This window comes from Podarcis erhardii (assembly GCF_964252035.2).
Source record: "Podarcis erhardii genome assembly, chromosome: 2".
Lineage (NCBI taxonomy): Eukaryota > Metazoa > Chordata > Lepidosauria > Squamata > Lacertidae > Podarcis > Podarcis erhardii.
Genome location: NC_138498.1, coordinates 44,592,065 through 44,616,058, shown reverse-complemented (window position 1 = coordinate 44,616,058; position 23,994 = coordinate 44,592,065). Strand labels below are relative to the sequence as shown.

Here is a 23,994-nt window from a genome sequence, read left to right as displayed (position 1 = left end):
TTTAACTGGAGGTGCAAGGGATTGAAACTGACATCTTGTGCAAGCAAAGTACCGTATTTTTCGCTCTATAAGATGCACCAGACCATAAGACGCACCTAGTTTTTGGAGGAGGAAAACAAGAAAAAAAATATTCTGAATCTCAGAAGCCAGAACAGCAAGAGGGATTGCTGCGCAGTGAAAGCAGCGATCCCTCTTCCTGTTCTGGCTTCTGGGATAGCTGCGCAGCCTGCATTCGCTCCATAAGACGCACACACATTTCCCCTTACTTTTTAGGAGGGAAAAAGTGAGTCTTATAGAGCAAAAAATACGGTATATGTTCTGCTATTGGTATCGCCTTTCCCTGTTGCATTCTTTATTTTTTTAAAAAATGGGGGGGGGGGGATCTGTGGTGATACCAGTCTTTTGGTACAGAATCACTTTGAAGAAGCTTATGCAAGCATCTTGTCTCATTTCTAGATGCCTGAAGAAGAGGCGTTCTGTGTGTTTGTACGTCTGATGCAAGAGTACAGATTACGGGAGCTCTTTAAACCCACTATGGCTGAGCTAGGGCTCTGCATCTACCAGTTTGAGTACATGCTTCAGGTAAAAAAGACTGCATTTGTCGTGCATTATGAAGCTTCTAAGGGTTCAAGTTGTTAGGCTGTGCATTACTTCCCTCCTGCCTCCTAAAAATCCTGTAGCAGTCTCAAGTACATCAGCTTTATTATTTTAGGGCAATAAGGTTAAGGATACTAATTACTATACGTGAGGCTCTGCCTTTGAGAATCCAGTGTCCTGACTCTGGGGAATCCAATTGTGATGCTCAAGACTTGCTGTTATTCCTCTTGATTAAGAGCTGTGTTCTGTGTCTCTTCAGGAGCAGCTGCCTGAACTGAATATCCACTTCCGTTCTCAAAGCTTCCTTACCTCTATGTACGCATCATCCTGGTTTCTTACCCTCTTCCTTACCACCTTTCCTCTGCCTGTGGCCACTCGAGTGTTTGACATCTTCATGTACGAGGTAAAGCATTCGATATAAAAATGTGAAGGGGGTAGGGAAAGACACAGGGCTACAGAAAGACAGGAGGAGCAGCAGTGAGAGCATGACCTGTTTAATGTGACATATCACAACAAGTCTGCATATATCGAGGAAGAATTAATGGCTGATTTTTAAAATAAGATTGCTCCAGGCTGCTGTATGCTATGAAATGTGGATTGTGTAAAGACACAGTGTAAGATTCTAAATATTTTAGAAAAAAACCTGGATCAAAGAGTGGTATTCAACTAAATCCCTGCCAGACTGCAATAGCTTCTGCTTGCGCAATGGGTGTGTGCGCCCTGTGCTGTCCCTAAATCTATCTAGGGGGGAGCACGTGTGGGGAAGCGGGGTGGGGGAGTTCCTGTTGTGGAAATGGAAGCCATTCCATCCATACAAGGATTTATCGTATTGGCCTGAATATAAGGCCCACTTTTTTTTCCAAATTCCAACCATGGAAAATTAAAGTGTGGCTTAAATTCGCGACCTTACAAAAATTGGCTTTTACGATACTGCTGCTGAAACAGACATATGGTAAAACAGAACGGGTGTGAGTGCCTGCAGAATTTTAAGGGAGCGGCTTATATTTGGGTATTGTCTTTTTTCCCCCCTTTGAATTTTAAAGGTGCGGCTTATATTCAGGTGTGGCTTATATTCGGGTCAATACGGTACTTAGTGTTATGTTGAATCAACCAGAAATAAACATGTTACTTTCAGCAGTCTCATCTGCTGTCAGAAACTGACCCGTGCCCAGGAAGTCCACAAAACTACAAGGAAGTTGTTGTCTTCTTGTGAACCACCCTGAAACCTCTGGGTATAGGATGGTGTATAAGTAACAACAACAACAACAACAACAACAACAACAACAATAATAACAATAATTAATAATAATGTACACTGTGTCCATCTCTCCTACGCCACTAGCCCAGGTCTATATAAGGAAGTGTCTGAATGATATTATGTTTAAAAGTGACACCGCTTCCATAAAAAAGGTGTTGTAGCCAAACACCAGCTCTTCAAAATATTGCAGATTACAGAACATCCCTTTAAACGAAGTGTCTTCAAATGCTGTAAGAAGAGCCCTGCAGGATCAGACCAAAGGCCTTATCTGCTCCATCCTGTTTCCTGCAGTGGCCAATCAGATACCTAATGGGAAGTTCACAACGGGGAGGAAATGGGAAACAAACCCTCCCCCTCTGCTGTTCCCTAGCAACAGGTATACAGAGGTCTACTGCCTGTGATCCTTGAGGTAGTATATAGCCAAAATTATTAGCAGCCGTTAATAGCCGTATCCTCCATGAATTTGTCTAATCCCCCTTTAAAGACATCAAAGTATTATCTCAGCTCCATTTGTCACAGAATTCTGTAATTGTGTTCATTTATACTTGTGCAAATGTGCTAGCATCCATATGCCCACTGCTGCTTAAGCAAATTGTTACGTTGTGTTCAATTCAGAGCTCTCTCGGCCTAACTTGGCAACGGATGAGCCAACACATTCTCTGGATGATGTTCTCAAGCGGATTGATGATTTTATTGGGGGTTGGAAACTAGATATATTTCTTTTCTGTTGGATATCTTCTAATCCCATATGCATTTCCACTTCATAGGAAATGTGGCTTATTCCTCAATTACTCCATAGGCTTACTCCGAACCATAGGAAACTCCATTTTTGGGGTGGAGCCCATCTAACTTCTGCTGACTTCTTACAGGGATTGGAAATAGTCTTCCGTGTGGGGATGGCTCTTCTGCAATTCAACCAGGCTGAACTGATGCAACTGGACATGGAGGGGATGTCACAGGTCAGCTCTGCGGTGAACTGTAGGACTAGAGGTAGACTTGCTAGTTTCTGTCTCTCATTCGGATACCCGTATGGGGGAGAAAGACATGAAGGGGAAATGGAAGTGGGGGGCTGGTTGAGAACTGACACATCTTTGGAACATCCATTTCAGCCTGACTATGCCTGAGGGCAATGCCTCACGGCCCAAATTCTGTCAGCTCCCTATTCTTCTGCAGTTTGATTTATGTGATGAGCCAGTCAACTTGTTTCCACTATCAGCTGTTGGGATCTAGAAGCTGCTTGCAGGGGCATACGGCCTGCTCAAGGCCTAACCAGAGTCTCAATACCCACTTGCATTCCAGGGGGCAGCTTTGAATGCTTCTCAGTCTTTTGTGGTACTATGTAAGCATTCCAAATGGGATGCTGTATGAGTAACATGTGTGTAATAATAGAATCATAGAGTGGTAGGGCTTGAAGGGATCCATAGGGTCCTCCAGTGCAACCCCCTATAGCAATCTCAGCTAAAGCATCCATGGCAGATGGCCATCCAACCTCTGCTTAAAAACCTCCAATGAAGGAGAATCCACCACCTTCTGAGGGAGTCCATTTCACTGTTGAGCAGCTCTTGCTGTCAGAAAGTTCTTCCTGATGTTTAGTTGGAATGTCCTTTCTTGTCATATTATAGCCCTTTTAAGATACCGGTGTATGTTGGCGTTTGGAATCTACCAAGTGAGGAAGAGAAGTATCACAAGAAAACACCTTGGGCTGCAATCCTAACCCCACTTAATTGGCAGCAAATGTCCTTGAACTCAGTAGGAAATAATTCTGAGGAGACATGGTTGGGATTGCACTGTTACTAAGTGCAGCTCAGTTGGGACCTTTTGTTGCTTTTTTGCAGTTGCTAATACCATTAGTGCTGAAATATTGAGGCGAGAGGGAGAGTATACGTTCTTACTCTGGCCATTCAAATATCTATATTGCTCCTGCTTTTCCTAAAGTAATTCTAAAAGGAAGGTAAGGAAACCAAACTTTAGAAGTTGCTTTGAGTATTCCTGGTTTTGAGACTTAAGAGGGCAGAGACTAGAACTGCCACAGGTGGAGAAAGACAATGTCCCACTGTGATAGGTATTGGAAGTCATATGCAGGATTTGCTAGCACTAGGAAGGGTGGGCTTGCATTTGGGGTAAGTACTATCCACCCAACTGGGTGGCAAATTGCAAGGTTGAACTTAGAAAGTTTAAGCCTTTAGGGCTAAAGACATAATGCCAGAAAAAAAATTGCTGAAGGTACAGAAACAAAAATGACAGTAAAAATCAATCTAAATTGTGTTGACTCACAACTTTGAAGTGTCAAATCTTCTGAAAGCTGATCCTGGTTCTTCACCCTTGCAGAAGGAGCTTGCGAGCAATTTCAGCTGACGGGTTGCATAAAAACGTTTTAAGTATATGGCCAGGACCGATCCCATTTGTAATATTTTCACTGTGAGATTTGTGTTAAACACATTCTTCTCCTGAAATGAATCTAGTCTGTCTATACCAGATTCAATCTCCACTGCAGGTCAACCCAGTTTTCCCATAACATGGAATACATCTTATTCAAGGCCTTTATACTATGCTCTTTAGCTGGAAAATCACCCAGAGTGGCTTACAAATCAGTAAAAACAGCATAGTCCCTGCCTTCAGGCTTACAGTCTAAAAAGGCATTGCACAAATTGGGGGAGGGGGAGGGATAGGGAGTGAAAACAGAAATATTGGTCACCAAATGATTAATGTTACAAGGTTCTCACAGTGATCAGCTTGGATGGGAACTGGCTGCTCACAGTTTAAAAAGCAGGCCTTGGCAGATCCTTAAAAATAGCCCAGTGACCCAGCCTTCCTAGAAGTTGGCCATAGAGAATAGGGCCTAGCTGGAATCTGCCAGCTTCTTTTCATTCCTGTCACGTCAAGTGGTCTAATCGGGGACAGTTGATAATACGGCAGACATGCACACCAGAGAAGGTAGTCCTGACACTTTTCACAAGGAAGTTGGCACTGGGGGCCTCTGTGAGGGCAGAGGAGGGCCCCACCCCAGCCGGTGACAGCAGCAGTGATTGAAGGTGGCATTTCCATTGCTGCTTCAACGCTGTTTTAGGAGGTGCTGTCAAACACTTATGAGCTATCTTATAGCAAAGGATGGAGCCTATAGGCAGCCTGTTTTGAGGCCTGCCCTGTGTGTTTGGTGTGTTGCACATGTGCCTTGAGGTGGGAAAGAGTTAAAGTTTTTAAAGTGCTTTTAATGCACTAAAACGAATGTGGTCAGGAGTGCTCCCCCCCCCCCTTCCATTGCAGATCGTAATGCTACATTGTGTGATTCTCAAGAGGTAAAATTCAAGTGAGCAGCACTTGGAAGTGTTACATCACAAGAGGCATTCCAAAGACTGGCCACTCCCTCTGTCTTAGCTTTCTGGGAAGGAGTAGATATAATTAAGCTGGACGTTAGAAGCAGGTTTGCAGACCAGGGAATGCATCCTAGGCGCATTCTGACTTCAGTGTTGCCTTTTTCACAGTATTTCCAGAAGGTGATTCCTCATCAGTTTGAAAACTGCCCTGATAAGCTGATCTTTAAGGCTTACCAGGTCAAATACAACCCTAAGAAAATGAAGCGGTAAGTATTACTTTATCATATATCTCATACATAAGTGTCTTTTGTCACTTTCTTTGGAAAGCTGTGTAGGTTGATGTGGGAAGTCTCCTGAACAACTACAGTGGTAGCTCGGGTTACATACGCTTCAGGTTACATATGCTTCAGGTTACAGACTCCGCTAACCCAGAAATATTACCTCGGGTTAAGAACTTTGCTTCAGGATGAGAACAGAAATTGTGCTCCGGTGGCACGGCAGCACTGAGAGGCCCCATTAGCTAAAGTGGTGCTTCAGCTTAAGAACAGTTTCAGGTTAAGAACGGACCTCCGGAACGAATTAAGTACTTAACCCGAGGTACCACTGTATATCGAAGGAATTTCTCTTGGAGGAATTTTTATTGCCAGAAGCAGGGTTTTCTGTTATCATTGGTGGCACGTAAAAGGGGCCTTTTCACCAGATAGTGTTTGTGAGAAGTGGTCATGGACTGTTGCTGAAACTTGGACACAGTAGCACCTAATTTTGTTGGCTGTAGACACGAAACACCTTTTCTTATGGGTGTTTATCTCCCTCAGCTCACAAGACCTGAGGTGATACCCTGCTGTGCCCACACATTAGCAGACTTCTATCTGCCCAGTGGGACTTCCCTTTCCTCTTCTCCCCTCTACAGCCCTCTGCACACCCACCAAATATGCTTTGGAGGGCTGGAAGACCCCTGGAGCAGGATTTGGGACATTCAGGAGGCTGCAGGGCGGAAGGAGGAATCCACTCGCACAGCATTATGTTGGATGTTGCCCCTGCTGTCCAGAATTAACTCCATCTTATGTGTGTTTATTACTTTCCTTGTGCACTTCATGGATTTTAACAATCCCTTTACAATCATACAATAACATAATTAAAGTGCAAGTTAAGCAAATTGACCCAGTCAAAAATAAACTCCCATTCTTACCCTAAGCCCATTCCAACTATGTTGGCTGTATAATTTGGCAGAGTCTTTAAACACTAATGGGAAGGGAGAGAGAACTTGGAACCATTGTTTGTAACAAAAGTTCAAACAGGGAGACTAAATCTGATCGGAAACTCTTCCTGTGCCGTGCTTCTAAAATATGGTGCTCTCACTAATTGCTAAGATACCAAGTTCTAACCAGCAGTAAGTGTATGTGGAGAATTGGAATTTGCAATGAAAATGCTGATGGTTATCCACCAAGAAACCTCTCTGTGGCTTGTCCTTTTCAATGGGTTTGATCATCCTACTTTAAGCTTACGAAGAACACCCACAAAAATCACATGATTTAAAGGACATCCATGGTAAACAAGGGATGTGGGTGGCGCTGTGGTCTAAACCACTGAACCTCTTGGGCTTGCCGATCAGAAGGTCAGCGGTTCGAATCCCCGTGACGAGGTGAGCTCCCGTTGCTCGGTCCCAGCTCCTGGCAACCTAGCAGTTCAAAAGCATGCCAAAAAGTGCAAGTAGATAAATAGGTACTGCTCCGGCAAGAAGGTAAACGGCGTTTCCGTGCGCTGCTCTGGTTTCAGTGTTTGGTTGTGCCAGAAGCGGCTTAGTCATGCTGGCCACATGACCCGGAAAAACTGCCTGTGGCAAAACACCAGCTCCCTCGGCCTGTAAAGCGAGATGAGTGCTGCAACCCCAGAGTTGTCTGCGACTGGACTTAACTGTCAGGGGTCCTTTACCTTTACCTTTTACCATGGTAAATATTACATTGGGGAAACTCCACTCCTAGTCAAAACGAAGCAAGCAAAAAACAATCCTGAAGGGTAAGGTTAGTGTTTGAATTAGTACAACATCAAAAAGCACCCAATACTAAAACTTAACTTTCCCTGTGTTTTTTCGTTCGCTCAATTTAAGATAAATTTCAGGGGTTGGAAAGAACATAGTGTGGCTTTTTGTGGAACTAGCTAATTGTGTACCTTACATCCTAAATATCAAATCTGTTTAAAGATAGGAGATCCTGGCTGCCTTTTAACATATTTGTGAACTGGGGTCCCATCTATTTTATTTATTTTTATCTAACAAAAATTCTGTATTGTTTGATTGTAATAAAAACCCTGAGCTTTTTACAAGAAATATTAAAATCACTAAGAGTTAAAAACAATGAAACATTTTAAATATTGTTAAAATGAATAGCAAGAAGATTAAAACATATCATGTGTATCTAGATAGGCTTGCACCGAAACAAAAATGCTTTAGCAAGTGCAAAAAAAGAGGGGGGAGGGGAGAGAGAGAGAGAGAGAGAGAGAGAGAGAGAGAGAGAGAGTGTGTGTCCAGTGAAGGTGCCTGCGTAATTATCAGTAGGCAGGTGGGAACAAAGTGTTGGTGCTGTTACACTGAAAGATCTCACAAGCATTATGTGACACCTGTAACAGTGCCAGTTCCACAGGTTAAAGCACTGTGAGTGGGCACATAACGGATAAGGCAATTCAGCCTCAGTACAGAGTAGCATGAGAGTGAGTGTAAAATACCGTGTTGTTGGAGACTAGAAACACAGATGGCTTTAGGGTCAATATGTTAACTGCTAGCGGTTGCAGCTGAATCATATATTACCATTCCTTATTGACTTAATTGGAAGTTTAAAAGTCTCCTGATCGTGCGACAAATACTGCAGGCAGCCTTGTGTCACTTCGTAATCATGAAGTGTGACCCGGGAGACTTTGGAGTTGTGTTTGTCCAGCATGGATGGTTAGCTATTCCAGTCCTTGGCTCCTCTAGCAGCCAGATTGGGTGCAACTGTAGCAAATCTGATTTTTGCATAGAAAACAGGGGTTGGGATCTGGTTTAAGGAGCAGAAAAGGGCATCCTGGTGAAGGCAGCTTAACCTCACAGGCTGCTCAGCTTCTTACAATTCATTGCCCAGACTTTTGTACCAGAAATGAGCCTAGCTTGGAGAAAATAGACCAAGGCAGGCAGTGCCAGTTAATTAACTGGCAAGCATGGGAAAGATTAAACTCCTATTACCCATAAGCCTATTACCCATGTTCTTTAAATTCTAACCCAAATAGACTTCTTTCAATGTGATGGGGGCAGATCAGGCGTTAAATGCACGGATGTGCTGCTATCATATCAAGCTTGTCTCTCGGAGCATCTCCAGAGCGCTGGCGTTCTGTAGGGAGAATCAGGGTGAACTGTATTTTGCCTGTGTTACAGACTAGAGAAGGAATACACTGCAATCAAAAACAGAGAGATGGAAGAGCAGATTGAAATCAAGGTAAGCTGCCTCCTTACCTCCCTCCCCTGTACATTCCTGCACTTGTCTTGCACATATGGCAACATATAGAACAAAAACATGGGCGTTCCCCATGCTTCCTTTCCCAAAAAAGCGAGTCAACTTACTCTTTGTTCTTCCAGTGCAAGGCCTCAAGACACTGTTATCCTAAGGGTGTGCAGTGTTGTCCAATGGTCAGATCACATAGATGGTTTTGCTGTTTCATAGCAGTGCCTTGTACCCTTGGTATATTGGTCCTTCTGTCTGCTGCAGGGCTTGCATTCTTTCTACTGTGTCCTCTGCTGTTATAGAAACACTTGAACTTCAGGCAAAAGTTCAAGTGCTCACGTACCTTGGCTCCTTTTGTGTCATTCAGTGTACCTTAGGGTTTTTTTAAGCATTCCTTTCTTACTGAACTTTAAGATCTGTCTCTCTCTCACTCTCTCTGGTGTAATGCTTGCTTCCTGGTTATTCAATCAGCTGGTTGTACAGATGGCTCTAGCTCGGTGTTCAGGATTTCAGCATAATTTCTGCATGCTGGCCATCTCTTAACAAAAGCTGATTCTTACAGATTAGAATGCATGTTGACTTTGATCTCGCTTGCAGAGGCTCCGTTCTGAGAACCGTCTTCTGAAACAGCGAATTGAGACCCTGGAGAAGGTGAGGAGAGTACCCGGCCGCATGAAAATTCACTTCCTCCGCTTCCAGACTAGTTTGGCCACCAAAAACGAGGCCTTACACAACCAACTGTCCCAGTTGACTGTGGACACTACTCAGGGTGCTAGCCATTAGTCTCTGCTGTGTGCCTTCACAGAGACTGCTGGGGGTGTTTTTATTTCAGGAGGGTAGGGAGTAATATATGTCCGAAGCAGTGTTACTCAGCTCTCTCACAACCTTTGCTGGTAATGAAGAAGCGGCAAAACCTTGGTGATCTGCTGCCTGCACTCTTTAAGATGGAAAAAGTAAACTGCAGGAGCTGCAGACACGTGATTAGCCCAAAAAACTTCAGCTTGGATGATAACTTAAAACAGAAGCAACTTTTATTATATTCTGGACACTCTAAGCCTGCTATTGGGACTTCACTGTGCAGCAATTGAACCTTTCATTGTTTTTCAGCTATGCTGTGCCATATACCTCAGATGACCTTATTTTGTGCTAAATATTAAAGTTTTACATGAAAAATATAGAAGTTATTTGGCCCCGTTTTGATGTACTGTTAACAGAGATCTTGGAGACTTGCCCAGAGCCAGCAACTCCAGGGAGTCTGGCTAATTGGAGACTGGGCAACACACAAGTTTGACTCCTAAAATAAGATCTCTTCCATCGACCTAATGGGCAATAAAATGACAAGCCGCTGCAGCATTTGCAGGATTGAAGTGAAGTTAATGCAAGACAAGATTTTCTTGAGGGAATCCATATCTGTTTGCCTTCCCCTGTGGACAGGCACAAAGCACATGCATAAAATGTGCCTTGCTTTCTCCATAAAGGGAAGTGTCACGCTGCAGATTGGACACTGTTCTGGAATGGAAGTTCTCTACTTGGGCTCTGTTGGGTTCTTTATCTTTTTTCTTCTGTGCTTCTAGCTATAGAGTGCGTGTGTGACCTTGCTTTTGTATCTTTTTCTTTCCTTCATCTTTCCTTCCTTGTCTGGATCTCCCTCTTCTGAGTCTGTAGGAGAGTGCTGCTTTGGCAGATAGATTGATCCAGGTATGGTACAACCTTTTTTTATTTCTAATTCTCCTCTTGGTGTAACATTTCATTCCAGGACAGAAAAACCACTTGCAGCCTTATCTTTGTGTTTGGGTTTACTTGGCACTTCCACCCAGAAGAGTTCAGATTAACAATTCTGTATTGGTTCTTGAATCACCCGTAACATTCTTTAAAGGGGGACTCTTAAGTTGCATCCATTAGATCATGTGATATTAATGATGCTACAATCCTTCCTGTTTTATGCAGCTAAGGATGTGAGCTCTGAAGCCGTAGCTTTCTACATCACTGTTTGCTGATTGGCTTTTAGCTAGAATGATGCTGACTTAAACTGGCTGAAAGTTTCTGGGTCTTAGCAGATCAGTTGTTATTATTATTTTAGCAGATTCAAAATTAACAATGCTCTGGCTGACTTACCTGGTTTTAGGATACAGTGCTGTAGAGACTTAAAAACTGTAGCCCTCAACTACTTCTTGTGGGTGGGTGAGGGAAGTGTCAGAGGAAGAACCATGACACTGCAACACCTCTCTTGTGTGAAAATCACGGCACATAAAAACATTTTCTGCAGTATCCTTGATATCTAATTTCTTACATAGATATCACGTCTATATGGGAAACAGCATGCAGACTACTTTCTTTATGGAGATACTGCTTCCATAGGAAATTACATGTCTTCAGTGTGAATGCCCATCATTCTTTATTCTGCAAAGTCCTAGAAGAAATAAGGGCTTATTAAAGCTGCAGGGGGTTCCGTTGGAAGCTTTCTGAATGGGCTGTAGATGTGGTTATCTTTTTAATATGTGGATGAATTTTCTTCCAAGACATCAATATATAAACTATAGCTGCAAGGAGGAGTAGGGGCCAAAATCATAAAAACTGCTCTTAGCTAAACATCTGCTTCTGAGTTTTGTGTGGAAATGCACGGGAATAAAACCTTCAGGATTCTGAAAAATGAGGTTCTTATAATAATAATATAATAATAATTTATTATTTGTACCCCGCCCATCTGGCTGGGTTTCCCCAGCCACTCTGGGCGGCTTCCATAAAAACCAGAAATACATTAAAATATCACAGATTAAAAACTTCCCTGAACAGGGCTGCCTTAAGATGTCTTCTGAATGTCAGGTAGTTATTTATCGCTTTGACATCTGATGGGAGGGCGTTCCACAAGGCGGGTGCCACTACCGAGAAGGCCCTCTGCCTGGTTCCCTGTAGCTTTGCTTCTCGTAATGAGGGAACCGCCAGAAGGCCCTCGGCGCTGGACCTCAGCGTCCGGGCAGAACGATGGGGGTGGAGACGCTCCTTCAGGTATACTGGGCCGAGGCCGTTTAGGGCTTTAAAGGTCAACACCAGCACTTTGAATTGTGCTCGGAAACGTACTGGGAGCCAATGTAGGTCTTTCAAGACCGGTGTTATGTGGTCTCGGCGGCTGCCCCCAGTCACCAGTCTAGCTGCCGCATTCTGGATTAGTTGTAGTTTCCGAGTCACCTTCAAAGGTAGCCCCACGTAGAGCGCATTGCAGTAGTCCAAGCGGGAGATAACTAGAGCATGCACCACTCTGGCGAGACAGTCCGCGGGCAGGTAGGGTCTCAGCCTGCGTACCAGGTGGAGTTGGTAGACAGCTGCCCTGGATACAGAATTGACCTGCGCCTCCATGGACAGCTGTGAGTCCAAAATGACTCCCAGGCTGCGCACCTGGTCCTTCAGGGGCACAGTTACCCCATTCAGGACCAGGGAGTCCTCCACACCAGCCCGCCCCCTGTCCCCCAAAAACAGTACTTCTGTCTTGTCAGGATTCAACCTCAATCCATTAGCCGCCATCCATCCTCCAACCGCCTCCAGGCACTCACACAGGACCTTCACCGCCTTCACTGGTTCTGATTTGAAAGAGAGGTAGAGCTGGGTATCATCTGCATATTGATGGACACCCAGTCCAAACCCCCTGATGATCTCTCCCAGCGGCTTCATATAGATGTTAAAAAGCATGGGGGAGAGGACGGAACCCTGAGGCACCCCACAAGTGAGGGCCCAGGGGTCTGAACACTCATCCCCCACCACCACTTTCTGAACACGGCCCAGGAGGAAGGAGCGAAACCACTGTATAACAGTGCCCCCAGCTCCCAGCCCCTCTAGTTCTTAATAACACAGTCTTCACCAACACCTCCAGATGTTTTGCGTTAAATTTCCATTAGCTCCAGCCAGTATAGCTAGAGTTGATGGCCATAATAGACCAAAACATCTGGAGTGCACCTTGTTGGCAAAGCGGTTATAGCAAATTAGTTCCAACTAGTGTTTAATGCTGAGCTACTTTTGAACAAAATACTTTTGCTAATTAAGTAAGAGTTGTATTGTCTATTTAGAATTGTAAGGTAGATTATGTGGATGACTTAACATCTCCTTGACTTGCTTATACTACAGGACTCCTCTTGGCAACTCATACAAACCCTCCCTGGGATACAACACTTCTTTCCTTGCACTGAGATACATATATGGGGAAGCTTAGTATATGCCCCAAATACTAGGCAAACTCAGAGGTTGCAAACAAAGTCTGACATTTGATTGTGGAAGTGGCACAACCAACACCAATACTGACAAATGATGCAGCCCATTCAAAAAATAAAGTGATGGCACATCTGTCGGTGTAGAATCTGACTGCGCTTGTCTTGTGAGAATGCCACACTCAGACTTCCACGCATGGGGAAGAGCTCCGATCAAAGGGAAGGACCTCCTATTTTCTAAGAACACCAATCTTTCCCAATAAGATTACTTACTGTTTTTCTTCATCAGTGTTCTTATTGCTGTCATGGGTCCTTTCTTGTGCTGTACAAATAGGAAGTATTCAGCTGTTCAGCGTTAACGATCCTTGGACAGCCTGTTTAACCCTTATTCTAAACTAATCCTGTTTAGTTACTTGATGCTACATGCCACTGAATAAAGTTTTGCTTAGGGTCAAAAAACAGGATTAGGCTTGAACTCTGTTTTTCATGGGAATCAGAATCTTTTACAGCTCTGTTAGATTTCAGTACTGGCAGCACTGCTTGAAGTTGGGAGGTATTGGCATGATATGTAAAACACAAATCCCCAGGCAACTGTGGATACTGCTTCTCGTCCTGTTAGTGCAAGAAAGCACAAAAAGGACAGCCCTGTCTATGACTTCATCATACCCCAGCTTCCTTATATGTGCACCTGCAATTTAGCTGCAATTAAGTTCTTAATTTGTCTGTCAGTCTTTTCATATATCTTCCCATATTATTGCTTCTGGCCCAGACCTAGATGTCTATAGACATCTCCACCCCTCTCTCATTGCAGAAATTAATCATGAAATAAAGTAGGACAGAGCCAACTGTTCAACAACAACAACAACAACAACAACAACAACAACATGGCACTAAAAGGGGTGGTGGGGAGATCTTTTCTAAAAGACCTCTCAAAGCTAACCTTCTCCCCCACCCCCACGTCTGCCTGTTTCAGTACCACAATTTACAGTCACAGAAATTGTGTGGGTCCCAAAATATCTCTTGAGTGTCAAAGGCCAGGGGAAAGTGGCACATCTTCTGTATTCACCAACAACTACAGTGAAGTTGCCAGACACACCATTGTGGGGGAGGGAATTCCACAACTGCCACAGAAAATGACCTCCTGGGAGGGGCCACTAGGGGTGCATCAGAAGATGGCTGACAATAACATCTCTCCGACCCACACGAGGTAATTGGGAGGCTGTGATGGGAGTAAATAGCCTCCCCACCCCCCACCCCAGGATTGTGGGTGGGGCTGCCCTTGCCTGCTGTGCCCTATACCACCCCCAAATTTGTGGGGATGGGGGCACTAGGCAGAATGCCCTCCTGTGGATTTCAGCGCTCCTGGACGCTGCCTCTGATCCGTTCCTCTAGCTGCAAGAACTTCAAAAGAAATGATTAGGATGAAGTGAATGCACATATTTCAAGGAAGGAGGGGGAGTAAAGACTGCTAACAGAAGAGATCTCTGATAAACAAGACGAGTCTGAGGAACAAGAATCAATCAGATGAAGATACACCAAGACTCGATATGGCAAAGGGACTGGATGGGGGAGGGGAAAAAATCTTTCCTTTCTTTCCTCTATGTGATTAAACAAGAATCCCCTCTCACAAGTCAGAAATGTCGTTTGAAGGACTTAAGCTGTGGATTTACGTCTGTGTGGAGATAAACTTTCTAACCAAAGCATGTTTTAAGAAGAGCATGGAATGTATAAGGGCTTTGGAATGATGCAGTTAAAAATACCGTCGCCATATTGGGAAGTTCTGTCGGAGGACCTAAGTCTGGGAGGCGAAATAGAGAAATAGAGCTGTTTTTATATTGTGGGTGAAACTCCTCAGAGGGACTTAAGAACGACAGTTCTGTGATTAATGATGGAAAGAGCGATGTTATCTATGAATGTGATGATATATGGAAACCATCTCAATTTGAGGATTGGACAAACGGAAAAATTCACACAGGATTATTATTAGTGTTTATCGGCTTAAGGAGATTATCAGAAGAGATCATAAAGAAAAAAGAGCAAATATATGAACAAGATAAGATGTGGAAACAGCAAGATAAGACTGGATAGAATTATGAACTTTGTTTGGACTGATTTGGACATTAACGCAGTAGCAAGAAGATGATCAGAATCCCCCTTCGGATCTTGAAATATGGGTCCCCTCAACAAAATTTAAAATTCGGCTTTGTAATTCGGAATTTATGTGATGTGATATGATTTGATTTGATTTGATTTGATTGGCCAGTTAATAAAAATTATTTAAAAAAGAAAATGACCTCCTGGGTCACCACACCTGAGCTTCTAGCTTCTGAGGGCAGCTATCTCATTGTGTTTTTCTTACTGTGTATTTGTTTCATCGGCACACACATTGATGTACAGCTAAGGGTAACTATTTTGCAAAAGCACACAGTGCTTCCAATTAGAGACAGACACTGTAGTGCTTCTAATGGGTCCCAGACACTCACCAAGTGGTTCTTAATTAAGTCTGATGGAGGACCTACTTAAGATCTTTGCCAGCCAGAAAAGACTTGGGGTGGGGAGGAACCATGATGAATGCAGATGGTATTATTCAGAGAAGAAAAGCTGGTGTGGTGTTGAGGCTGACAGTAGTAGGCTTGGCAAGAGGAAGGAGGCTCACATTCCCTCAGTCTGTGAAGCCCATTTCCCCCCCTAGTCCATGGGCAAGTCACAGATACCTCTCAAGGGCAGAAGGTGAGCTTTGTGGTTTCCCCTAATTGGTTTCCTGCCTCTGCCCACAGGTATTCTCTGAATTGGCGAATTGCTTTCGATGACTGGACATCTGTTCCTTGTATACACAATATGGCTGATGGCACAGGCTCTGTGTAAAGACAAATTCCTGGAACATTATGTTTTCACATCTTATGCTGACATAAGGCATATAAATATTACAGTTTCTAGGAATTACAATTTTTAACTAATAAGGCACACATCTCTTTACAGTTGCGCCTAGAAAACCGTGAAATTCTTTGGCCCTCCCCAACCCTTGCTGCAGGCTGTGCCTCCCAAGCAGAATCTAAGAGTACAGAACCTTCTTTCTGTAACATAACAGGCCCTTTCAGAGCATGTAGATCTGGGGGTTGTATTAAATGGGCCTTGTGTAGATTTGGGGGAGCTGGAAGTCTTTTGGGGGGCAGTGTTGCACAACTGGAATGAGAAGCATGATAGCATTTCTGGGCTAGATGCCTTCAGGGCATTGCCCTTTTAAAGCACCATATGTATCAAAGTCTTCCATTCAAAGCACTTTGTGTCAGAGAGATGGATTCTAGCTTAGCCTTTTCAGTAAAGCGATAGGCTTAGCTTTGCACACATGCAAAGGTTTTACATAGGATTGCTTTCAAAGGAGCAGCCCCCCTTCATATACCTTGTGATGTCATATGGACTTAACCACATGTAGCACTAAAAGACTGGTGCACTCCTTAGTCAACCAAGTGAAATAAAAATGGGAGCAAAACCTACATGCACAATCCTTTTTCTGTATGGCTAGCGCTGGAGCAATGCTTTGGAAAGCCAGTATGGTAATTAATGCTACTCTGCTTACCACTTAAAAAAAACCAAAAAAACTCTTAAGAAGAGCCCTGCTGGATGAGACCCAAGACCCATCTAGTCCAGCATCTTGTTCTGGACCAAGTGCCAGCATCTTGTTCTGGACCAAATGCCTATGAGAAGGCCACAAACAGAGCATGCACACAGCAGCATTCGGAAAAGTGCTGCGTCCAATACTAGAAGCAATCCAGACACCATAGCTAGTAGCCGTTAATAACTTTATCCTTCGCAAATATGTCTAAACCTCTTTCAAAACCATCTGAATTGAAGGCCATTACTATATGTTGAGGTTGCAAACTATGTACTGTGAGAAAAATACTTCCTTTTGTCTCTCTAGAATCTTTTGACATTCAGCTTCATTAGATGGTGTTGGGTTTGGGTATTCTATGTGACAGGCAGAGACGTATCTCTAGCCACTCTCTGTGCATAATTTTATATAACTTTGTCATGTCACACCTAACTTGCCATATTTTCAAAACTAAAATGCCCTAAAAGTTGTAAGCTTTTCCCCAAGGGAATTGTTCCAGTCTCATCATCATTTTGGTTGTTCGTTTTTGAAATTTTTTCAGTTCTACTAAATAACTTTTGAGATGTGGTGTCTGGAACTGTACACAGTATTCTAAGTGCGGTCGCATCACAGATTTGTATAAGGGCATTATGAAGCTCCCTGCTCCTTAACATGGAATTTGCTTTTTTCACATTTGCCGCACACAAAGTGCATTTTCACTGGGCCGTCTACCAGGGCAAGCCTCAATACTGATCCTTGTAGGACTCCACTTCTTACATCCTTCCTTTGTGAGAACTGTCCATTTTCCCCAACTCTCTGATTCCTGGTCTTTAACCAGATAACTGATCCATAAAATGACCTCTCTTCTTACCCCATGACTGCTAAGCTCAGGAGTCTTCAGTGAGGGACTTTTATCAAATGCTTTTTCTCAGACTAAGTACGTACAGTTGACTGGGTCACACCTATCCAAATGTTTATTGATACTGTCAAAGGACTTTAAAAGGTTAGTGAGACAGGAAAACTGCAGCCTAAAGAACAACAGCAACAGTCCTAATTCTGCCAAGAAGGCTATTTTCCACTAAACCACACCCACTTGCCCTATATGTGATGTCAGGTGTGGGGCGGTAAAGATGAGGAGCTTTAAAGTGCTCTCCTGATTGTTCCTTGGCAAGCAAAGCTTGCTGTCTGTGCTGATCAGTGCCGCTGGGATTAGCTGCGTTGCTGACCTGCCAGAATGACCTGTCAAAGGTGGAGAGCTCAACTAGCCATTAATTTCTCAGATCCATCCTGGACTCCTTTTTTTAAAAATGGTGTTAGAGTGGCCAATTTATACTCTTCCATACAAGACTGATCTTGGGGACAAGCCATATATTTTTTGTTCGAAGGATTCTTCAAGAACTCTCGGGTGGTTACCAATGGGACTTGGTGATTTGTTTGGTTTTAATTTGTCAGTGATGCCTAGAACTTCACCTCTTCTCACCAGTTTGCTTCAGTTCAGGCACAGGGATCTGCCCTGCATTTGCTGCAGTGAAGACAGATGCAAGGAATTTATTCAGCTCCTCCGCAATCTCACTTTCTTCTTTTATCACTCCTTTGATTTCCCCCATCATTTAAAGATCCAACTGCCTCCCAGTTTCCTGCTTTTTATGTATTCAATTTTTTTGTTGGTCTTAATGTTTTTAGTGACGTGCTTTGCAAACTTTTCTTTTTTTGCATCCCTTGTTGTCTGCTTGCATTTCTTTGCATTTCCCTGTTTAGGGAAGTTTTTAATGTTTGATGTTTTATCACTTTATTATTATTATTATTATTATTATTATTATTATTATTATTCTATTGGGAGCCGCCCAGAGTGGCTGGGGAAACCCAGCCAGATGGGCAGAGTATAAATAATAAATTATTTTTATTTTATTTTATTTTATTTTATTATTTTTTATTTTATTTTATTTTATCAAAGTTCATGCTGCTTTTTGCTCTTCACATTTGGGCAGGACTTTCATTTTCTGATGGAAGACTTCTTGCCTCTAATGCCTTCCTATACATTCTAAATGGGCTTCTGTCATAGTTTTGAAGAACTTGGAAGCATCTTTGAGAGATTTGACCCTTTTGACTGGTAAAAAGGAAGCTGAACGGCAGTTTTCTCATTTTTGAGAATTTTCCTTTTTTGAAGTCAAATGTAACTGTTGGACTTTGCTGGCAATGTCCCACTTACATCTACGTTGAATTTGATAACACTGGTCACAGTTCCCAGTTGGCTCATCAGCACTTACATCTTGCACCAGGTCCTGGGTGCCTTTTAAGATTAAGTTGAGGGTAGCCTCCCTTCCATTCAGTTCCATGGCCAGCTGTTTTCGGGCATTGTCATTTGGGGTATTTAGAAACTTTGTCTCTTTATCATGACCAGATCACACATGTACCCAGACACCCATTGTTACAACATTTCCTCATTTGGATACCTGCTTGATTTCATACATCATCTCAAGATCACCTTGCACACTTTAGCTGAGGGCTGGGGGTGATAATACTTTCCCCAGTACTAAGGGACTCCTGGGACATGGAATTGCCTCTCATAGTGATGCAGTGGAGGAGAGTGCACATCCTCAATTGGAATCCCACAGAGAAATGACACGTGGGTGTGTTTCTCTTGAGATAATAGCTTCTCGTCTCATTTTTCAGGGCCAAGTTACCCGCGCACAGGAGGCTGAAGAGAACTACATCATCAAGCGAGAACTGGCAGTGGTTAAGCAACAGTGCAGTTCAGCAACCGAGAATTTGCAGAAGGCTCAAAGCACTATTCGGCAATTGCAGGAACAGCAGGTGATGGGCATCACAAATGAAACAGTCCGGGGCACGGGGAGGGGGTGAAATTAAAGAGGTACAAGTACCGTATTCTTTGCTCTATAAGACTCACTTTTTCCCTCCTAAAAAGTAAGGGGAAATGTGTGTGTGTCTTATGGAGCGAATGCAGGCTGCGCAGCTATCCCAGAAGCCAGAACAGCAAGAGGGATTGCTGCTTTCACTGCGCAGCGATCCCTCTTGCTGTTCTGGCTTCTGAGATTCAGAATATTTTTTTTCTTGTTTTCCTCCTCCAAAAACTAGGTGCGTCTTGTGGTCTGGTGCGTCTTATAGAGCGAAAAGTACGGTGAACTGGTTTGGTGTTGGTGGTTTTCCTGGCCCAAGAACTACAGAGTAGCCCCTAATTTCTTCTCTCTCTCTCTCTCTCTTTCTAATAGCACAGAGAATTCAATGCACTCAAATTCATGGGTTTTTAAAAAATAGTTTTGCCATATTTTGGTCACTAAGAACATTAATGAACACTTGAATGTGCACTGAGTAAATATACCTTTGTCTTCCTAGTGCAGAGGGAGGGAATCTTTTTGGCTCCACAGGCCAGATCTCTTTTCAGGAGCTGCCTCATGGGCCAAATTTGACATGAGGGGAGGGTCAATGGCAGAATGTTAAACATCTCCCTGCCTACTTTTCTGCCCCCTACAAGTGCATTTTGGTAAACATGCTCAACCACTGCAGTAAAAACTGTAGAAAACATTGAAGATGGCATTTGTTACCTGAAGGCTTATGGATGGTTGCAACATCTAGGAACTAGTAGCAGTAGTAATAATAATAATACTATATTACTTGTATCTCGCCCATCCAACTGGGTTGTCCCAGCCACTCTGGTTTTATCAACGTTTCTCATCCTGTTTGCAGGGAAATCCCCGCTACTCTGAGGAGTTTGTGAGTCACCTAGAAACAGAGCTGGAACAGTCACGTTTGCGGGAGTCTGAGACCCTGAGTGCACTTAAAGAGATGCAGGACAAAGTGCTGGACATGGAGAAGGTACATTGGCTAAAAGGACTAGCATGTAACATGCATGTTTTAGAAAGCAACCTAGGCTAGTAGGGCCTGAGCTCCCAAAAGCTTGATACAGACCTCTCTGCAATGCTCATGTTGATGAAGATTGTATTATGGGGGGTGAATTTACACTTATCAGTCTCAGCAAGGAAAAGTCAAGAGATTACCTTTCCTTGTTTGCTCTTCTATGATTTGTCTTCCTTTCTGAATATACACCTTGAGGTTGCATCAGTAGTTTCTGCAGAAAAACTGTTGAAAACCGCACTTTTCAAGGGCAGTTTAAATACGGATTTTATCATGATCAAGATGCATTCAGGAGAAATTGTCGTCACGGGAAAGATAGCAGGGAAAGAGCAATTTTGGGTGAGATTCATCCTCACAAAACTCAGAACTTATTGGGTATATTCATCCTGGGACTCTAGGTAGCATGCGTGATATTTAAAGAGGTCTGGTTTTCCTGATTGCACTCTTCAGGATTTTGGACTTTTGGGCACCAGAGTGGGTTGAAATGCTTGAACAATATCACAAACCCTCTTCCCTCGGCAGAAGAATAGCTTGCTTCCGGATGAAAACAATGTGGCCCGCCTTCAGGAAGAGCTGAAGGCTATGAAAGTGCGGGAGTCTGAGGCTATGAAATCCTTTCGGGAACTGCAGCAGCAGGTGAAGGAGCTCAACGACAATTGGCAGGTATGATCCAGTGGAATGGTGGCCCACTAAAGCAGTGCCCTGCTTCCTTGTCCCTGTTGCTGAATTCCTACATGCTGCTGTTTCGGTGACATATGGTAACCCCCTTTTTTATGGAAGACTGCAAGGGCTTGACCTGTAAATTACATAGCAGTATATCTGATACTCATACCAAGGAAGGGTTTTAAATAAAAGTTAGTTAGATATATAAGCAATCACAACATATAAGGAAATAGCATGGTCTTAAAGTAGAGCACATGGGAGTATTGAGACCAATGAGCATCATATGCCTATATTAAGACGTGAAGGTTATCCTTCTGTCTCCCTCACTCTAGGCCCACCTGAGCCGGACAGGCGGGCGATGGAAGGAATCTCCTCGCAAGAACACAATGAATGACCTCCAAGACGAATTGATGAGCCTCCGTCTGCGTGAGACACAGGCCCAAGCTGAAGTCCGTGAACTGCGTCAGAGGGTGGTGGAACTTGAAACCCAGGTCACAATCTTTTGTTGTTGTTGTTGTTGTTGTTGTTGTTGTTGAGTTGCAGTTATGGCAATTCCGCACAAACTCCTTGAAAAACATAAATTTCTCCTCATCTATTCTTATGGCTAGAAATTGACTTGAGATCTTTCCACTTGCAATGTGAGCATATTTCCTTAACTGAAGACCTGGTTTGGTTTGGGGGTTTTTTAACATGCAAACAATGACACTCTAGTCAGTGAAAGTATAGGGTTTTGTACTGTATTATAGGCACTTATTGAGTACACTCAGAGTGTGCCACGTAAGAATATGGTGCACACCAACCTATTTGTCATAAGCGTGTCTGGTCTTGGAAGGGTCCAAGTATCATCTTGCCTTTATTCCAGGATCAGATCCACAGCAACCATTTAAACCGGATGGAGCAGGAATGTGCTGGGCTGCATGAAAAGGTCCAGTACCTTACGGCCCAGAACAAGGGGCTGCAGACCCAGCTGAGTGAGACCAAGCGCAAGCATGCTGAATCCGAGTGCAAGGTGAGATCTGGTCTAATGCCATGCAGTTGACATAGGCTGCTTCCTCTTAAGCCTTTCATGCATGACAAGGAAGGAATCTTGCTGCACTGCTGCTCTGAAGTCAAGGAACTCAGAGCAGAAATCATGCAAATTTACAGAATACACCCCACCCTCCAAATCAGTTCCTTGGCACTGGTGCCCTGCATTGGCTTACCAGTTGTGGTTTGTTTCATCCATTCCCATTTCAATATAACATTAAACCAGAGATTGTGCTTTGTGGCTTCATGCTAGGGAGGGAAGGAAGTGGGTGCCCATTTGTGTATACATGAAAAACAATTGACTATTTACCATAACATGCAAACACATCCATGGAGAGCCCAGATTTTGTCTGTTTATTCTGAAGAGGAGACTGGGCTCCTGCATGTCTGACATCTTTGATTTTAGCCGCTGTCCTGGATTTTAGTCAGTGTCCTGTGTGTATTTCTGGGAATTCCAGGTAGTTTAGTGACTCATTGTGGGTCTCGTGAGATCTTCAGCTGCCAAAAGAAACTGCAGGCGGTCCTCCCCCCAACGCCCAATGTACTGCCCACCGCCCCCATTGGCTGACCTCGTTAATTGCACTCCACTGGGCTGCTGCCACTGGCTTGCATTTTCTGTTTCAGAGCAAAGAAGAGGTGATGGCTGTGCGCCTGCGAGAAGCCGACAGCATGGCTGCAGTGGCAGAGATGCGGCAGCGGATTGCTGAGCTGGAGATCCAGGTTAGGGAGCAAGGAGGATAAGGAGCAATGAACCTGCCTTGTACCTAAAGCAGCATTTCCCCCCCAGGAGTATTTGTTTCTTGTTGTATGAACTGTTGTTCCTTTTGTGTCTGCAACTAGCTGAGAGGTCTGGGGGCTAAAAACATGTTTTATTTGTCATTGTTTAAACCAGGGGTAGCCAGTGTTGGTCCCCTTATTTAGTTCTGCTTACACAGCTTACAAGTTTTTTGTTTCTTTTTAAGAGACCTGAAGATCAAGCATTCAACTTTTGTTTACATAAGGAATTCTGTACAGGAAATACAGACTGTCTTGTTTCTCCAATTCCCTTTTTCAAAACGTAAACAATCAGCCACACGGACTGTGTCAAATTTGTATAATGTAGACAAAGTGCTTGCTCATTTGTGCAGTCTGTGAAATAATGCATACAAAAGGGAGGAGGAAACAGCAAATGTGCTTTCTCTCCACTTCCTTCTCTGCCAAGCATCCGACCCTTGTAAATTCCCATCTCTTCTTTCTTCTGCACAGAGGGAAGAAGGGATGATTCAGGGCCAGCTCAACAACTCCGACTCCTCCCAGTACATCCGTGAACTCAAGGATCAGATTGATGAGCTCAAGGCAGAGGTGAGCCCAAACTAGTAGGAGAAAGGGAGGAGGAATCCACCAAGGGGTTGGGGTTGTGTGACTTCTGGTGTCTTCTCTGCTGGCCTCCGTTAGCACCCTGCATCAAGTCACGGCTGCCTGTTTTTCTTTTTGAAGATTTAATATTTATTGTTTGCAATCAAAGAATACAAATACGCCTCCGTCTGTGTCCCCATTCCTTCTCCCCAGCTGCCTATTTCTGTGCAGGGCCTCCAGCTGGAGAACAGACATAAGCGACTGGGGCTTACAAAACTGCTGATTTCCTCAGGAGCTGATAGAGATCAGAAGTCAGCTTTTAAGGTGCGAGTCAACCAGGTGGTTGGCTACCAGTTGGAACTCACTGCAAAGGAGCTCCAAAGACTCTCACCAGGGCATAGGAAGGAGATTTCAGTGGGCGAGAACTAGGGTAATGATGGAAGGTGCAGAGTAAGTTACCCCCCACGCCTATGTGATGTAAAAAACAACAACCCCTTTTTCTTGCTGTAAAGCTAGCCATCTCTGCCTCTTGCACACCTGCGGAAAAGTCTTCCCTCTCAAAAGTTTTCACAGCCCAGTGAAAAGTTTTCATTTTCACAGCCCAGATTCCTTGCCAACCCTGGGAGGGGATGTTCATGTAACACAGACAAATGTGCTCTTCTGTTCCAACCAG

General features: G+C 43.8%; 2 protein-coding genes across 7 annotated transcripts in view; one reads left to right on the top strand and one right to left on the bottom strand.

Moving 5' to 3' along the window:
* Positions 1-23,994, top strand: part of EVI5L (ecotropic viral integration site 5 like) — a 51,326-nt gene that overhangs the window by 21,451 nt on the left and 5,881 nt on the right. For 2 of the 6 annotated variants that reach the window (XM_081845968.1, XM_081845969.1), the window contains exons 6-20: positions 457-582; positions 857-1,000; positions 2,725-2,814; positions 5,338-5,435; positions 8,573-8,633; positions 9,237-9,290; positions 10,305-10,337; positions 19,098-19,238; positions 20,130-20,258; positions 20,820-20,960; positions 21,293-21,451; positions 21,823-21,969; positions 22,611-22,706; positions 23,232-23,327; positions 23,535-23,645. In XM_081845968.1, coding sequence (XP_081702094.1) covers positions 457-582; positions 857-1,000; positions 2,725-2,814; positions 5,338-5,435; positions 8,573-8,633; positions 9,237-9,290; positions 10,305-10,337; positions 19,098-19,238; positions 20,130-20,258; positions 20,820-20,960; positions 21,293-21,451; positions 21,823-21,969; positions 22,611-22,706; positions 23,232-23,327; positions 23,535-23,645 — 1,626 coding nt within the window. The remainder of the gene's footprint in view (positions 1-456; positions 583-856; positions 1,001-2,724; positions 2,815-5,337; positions 5,436-8,572; positions 8,634-9,236; positions 9,291-10,304; positions 10,338-19,097; positions 19,239-20,129; positions 20,259-20,819; positions 20,961-21,292; positions 21,452-21,822; positions 21,970-22,610; positions 22,707-23,231; positions 23,328-23,534; positions 23,646-23,994) is intronic. The other 4 variants (XM_081845970.1, XM_081845972.1, XM_081845971.1 and 1 more) reach the window with 4 other exon arrangements.
* Positions 19,261-23,994, bottom strand: part of LOC309332819 (transforming growth factor beta receptor type 3-like) — a 30,324-nt gene continuing 25,590 nt past the window's right edge. Inside the window, exon 19 of the transcript XR_014152339.1 lies at positions 19,261-19,568. The gene's annotated coding sequence lies outside the window, so the exon portion shown is untranslated. The remainder of the gene's footprint in view (positions 19,569-23,994) is intronic.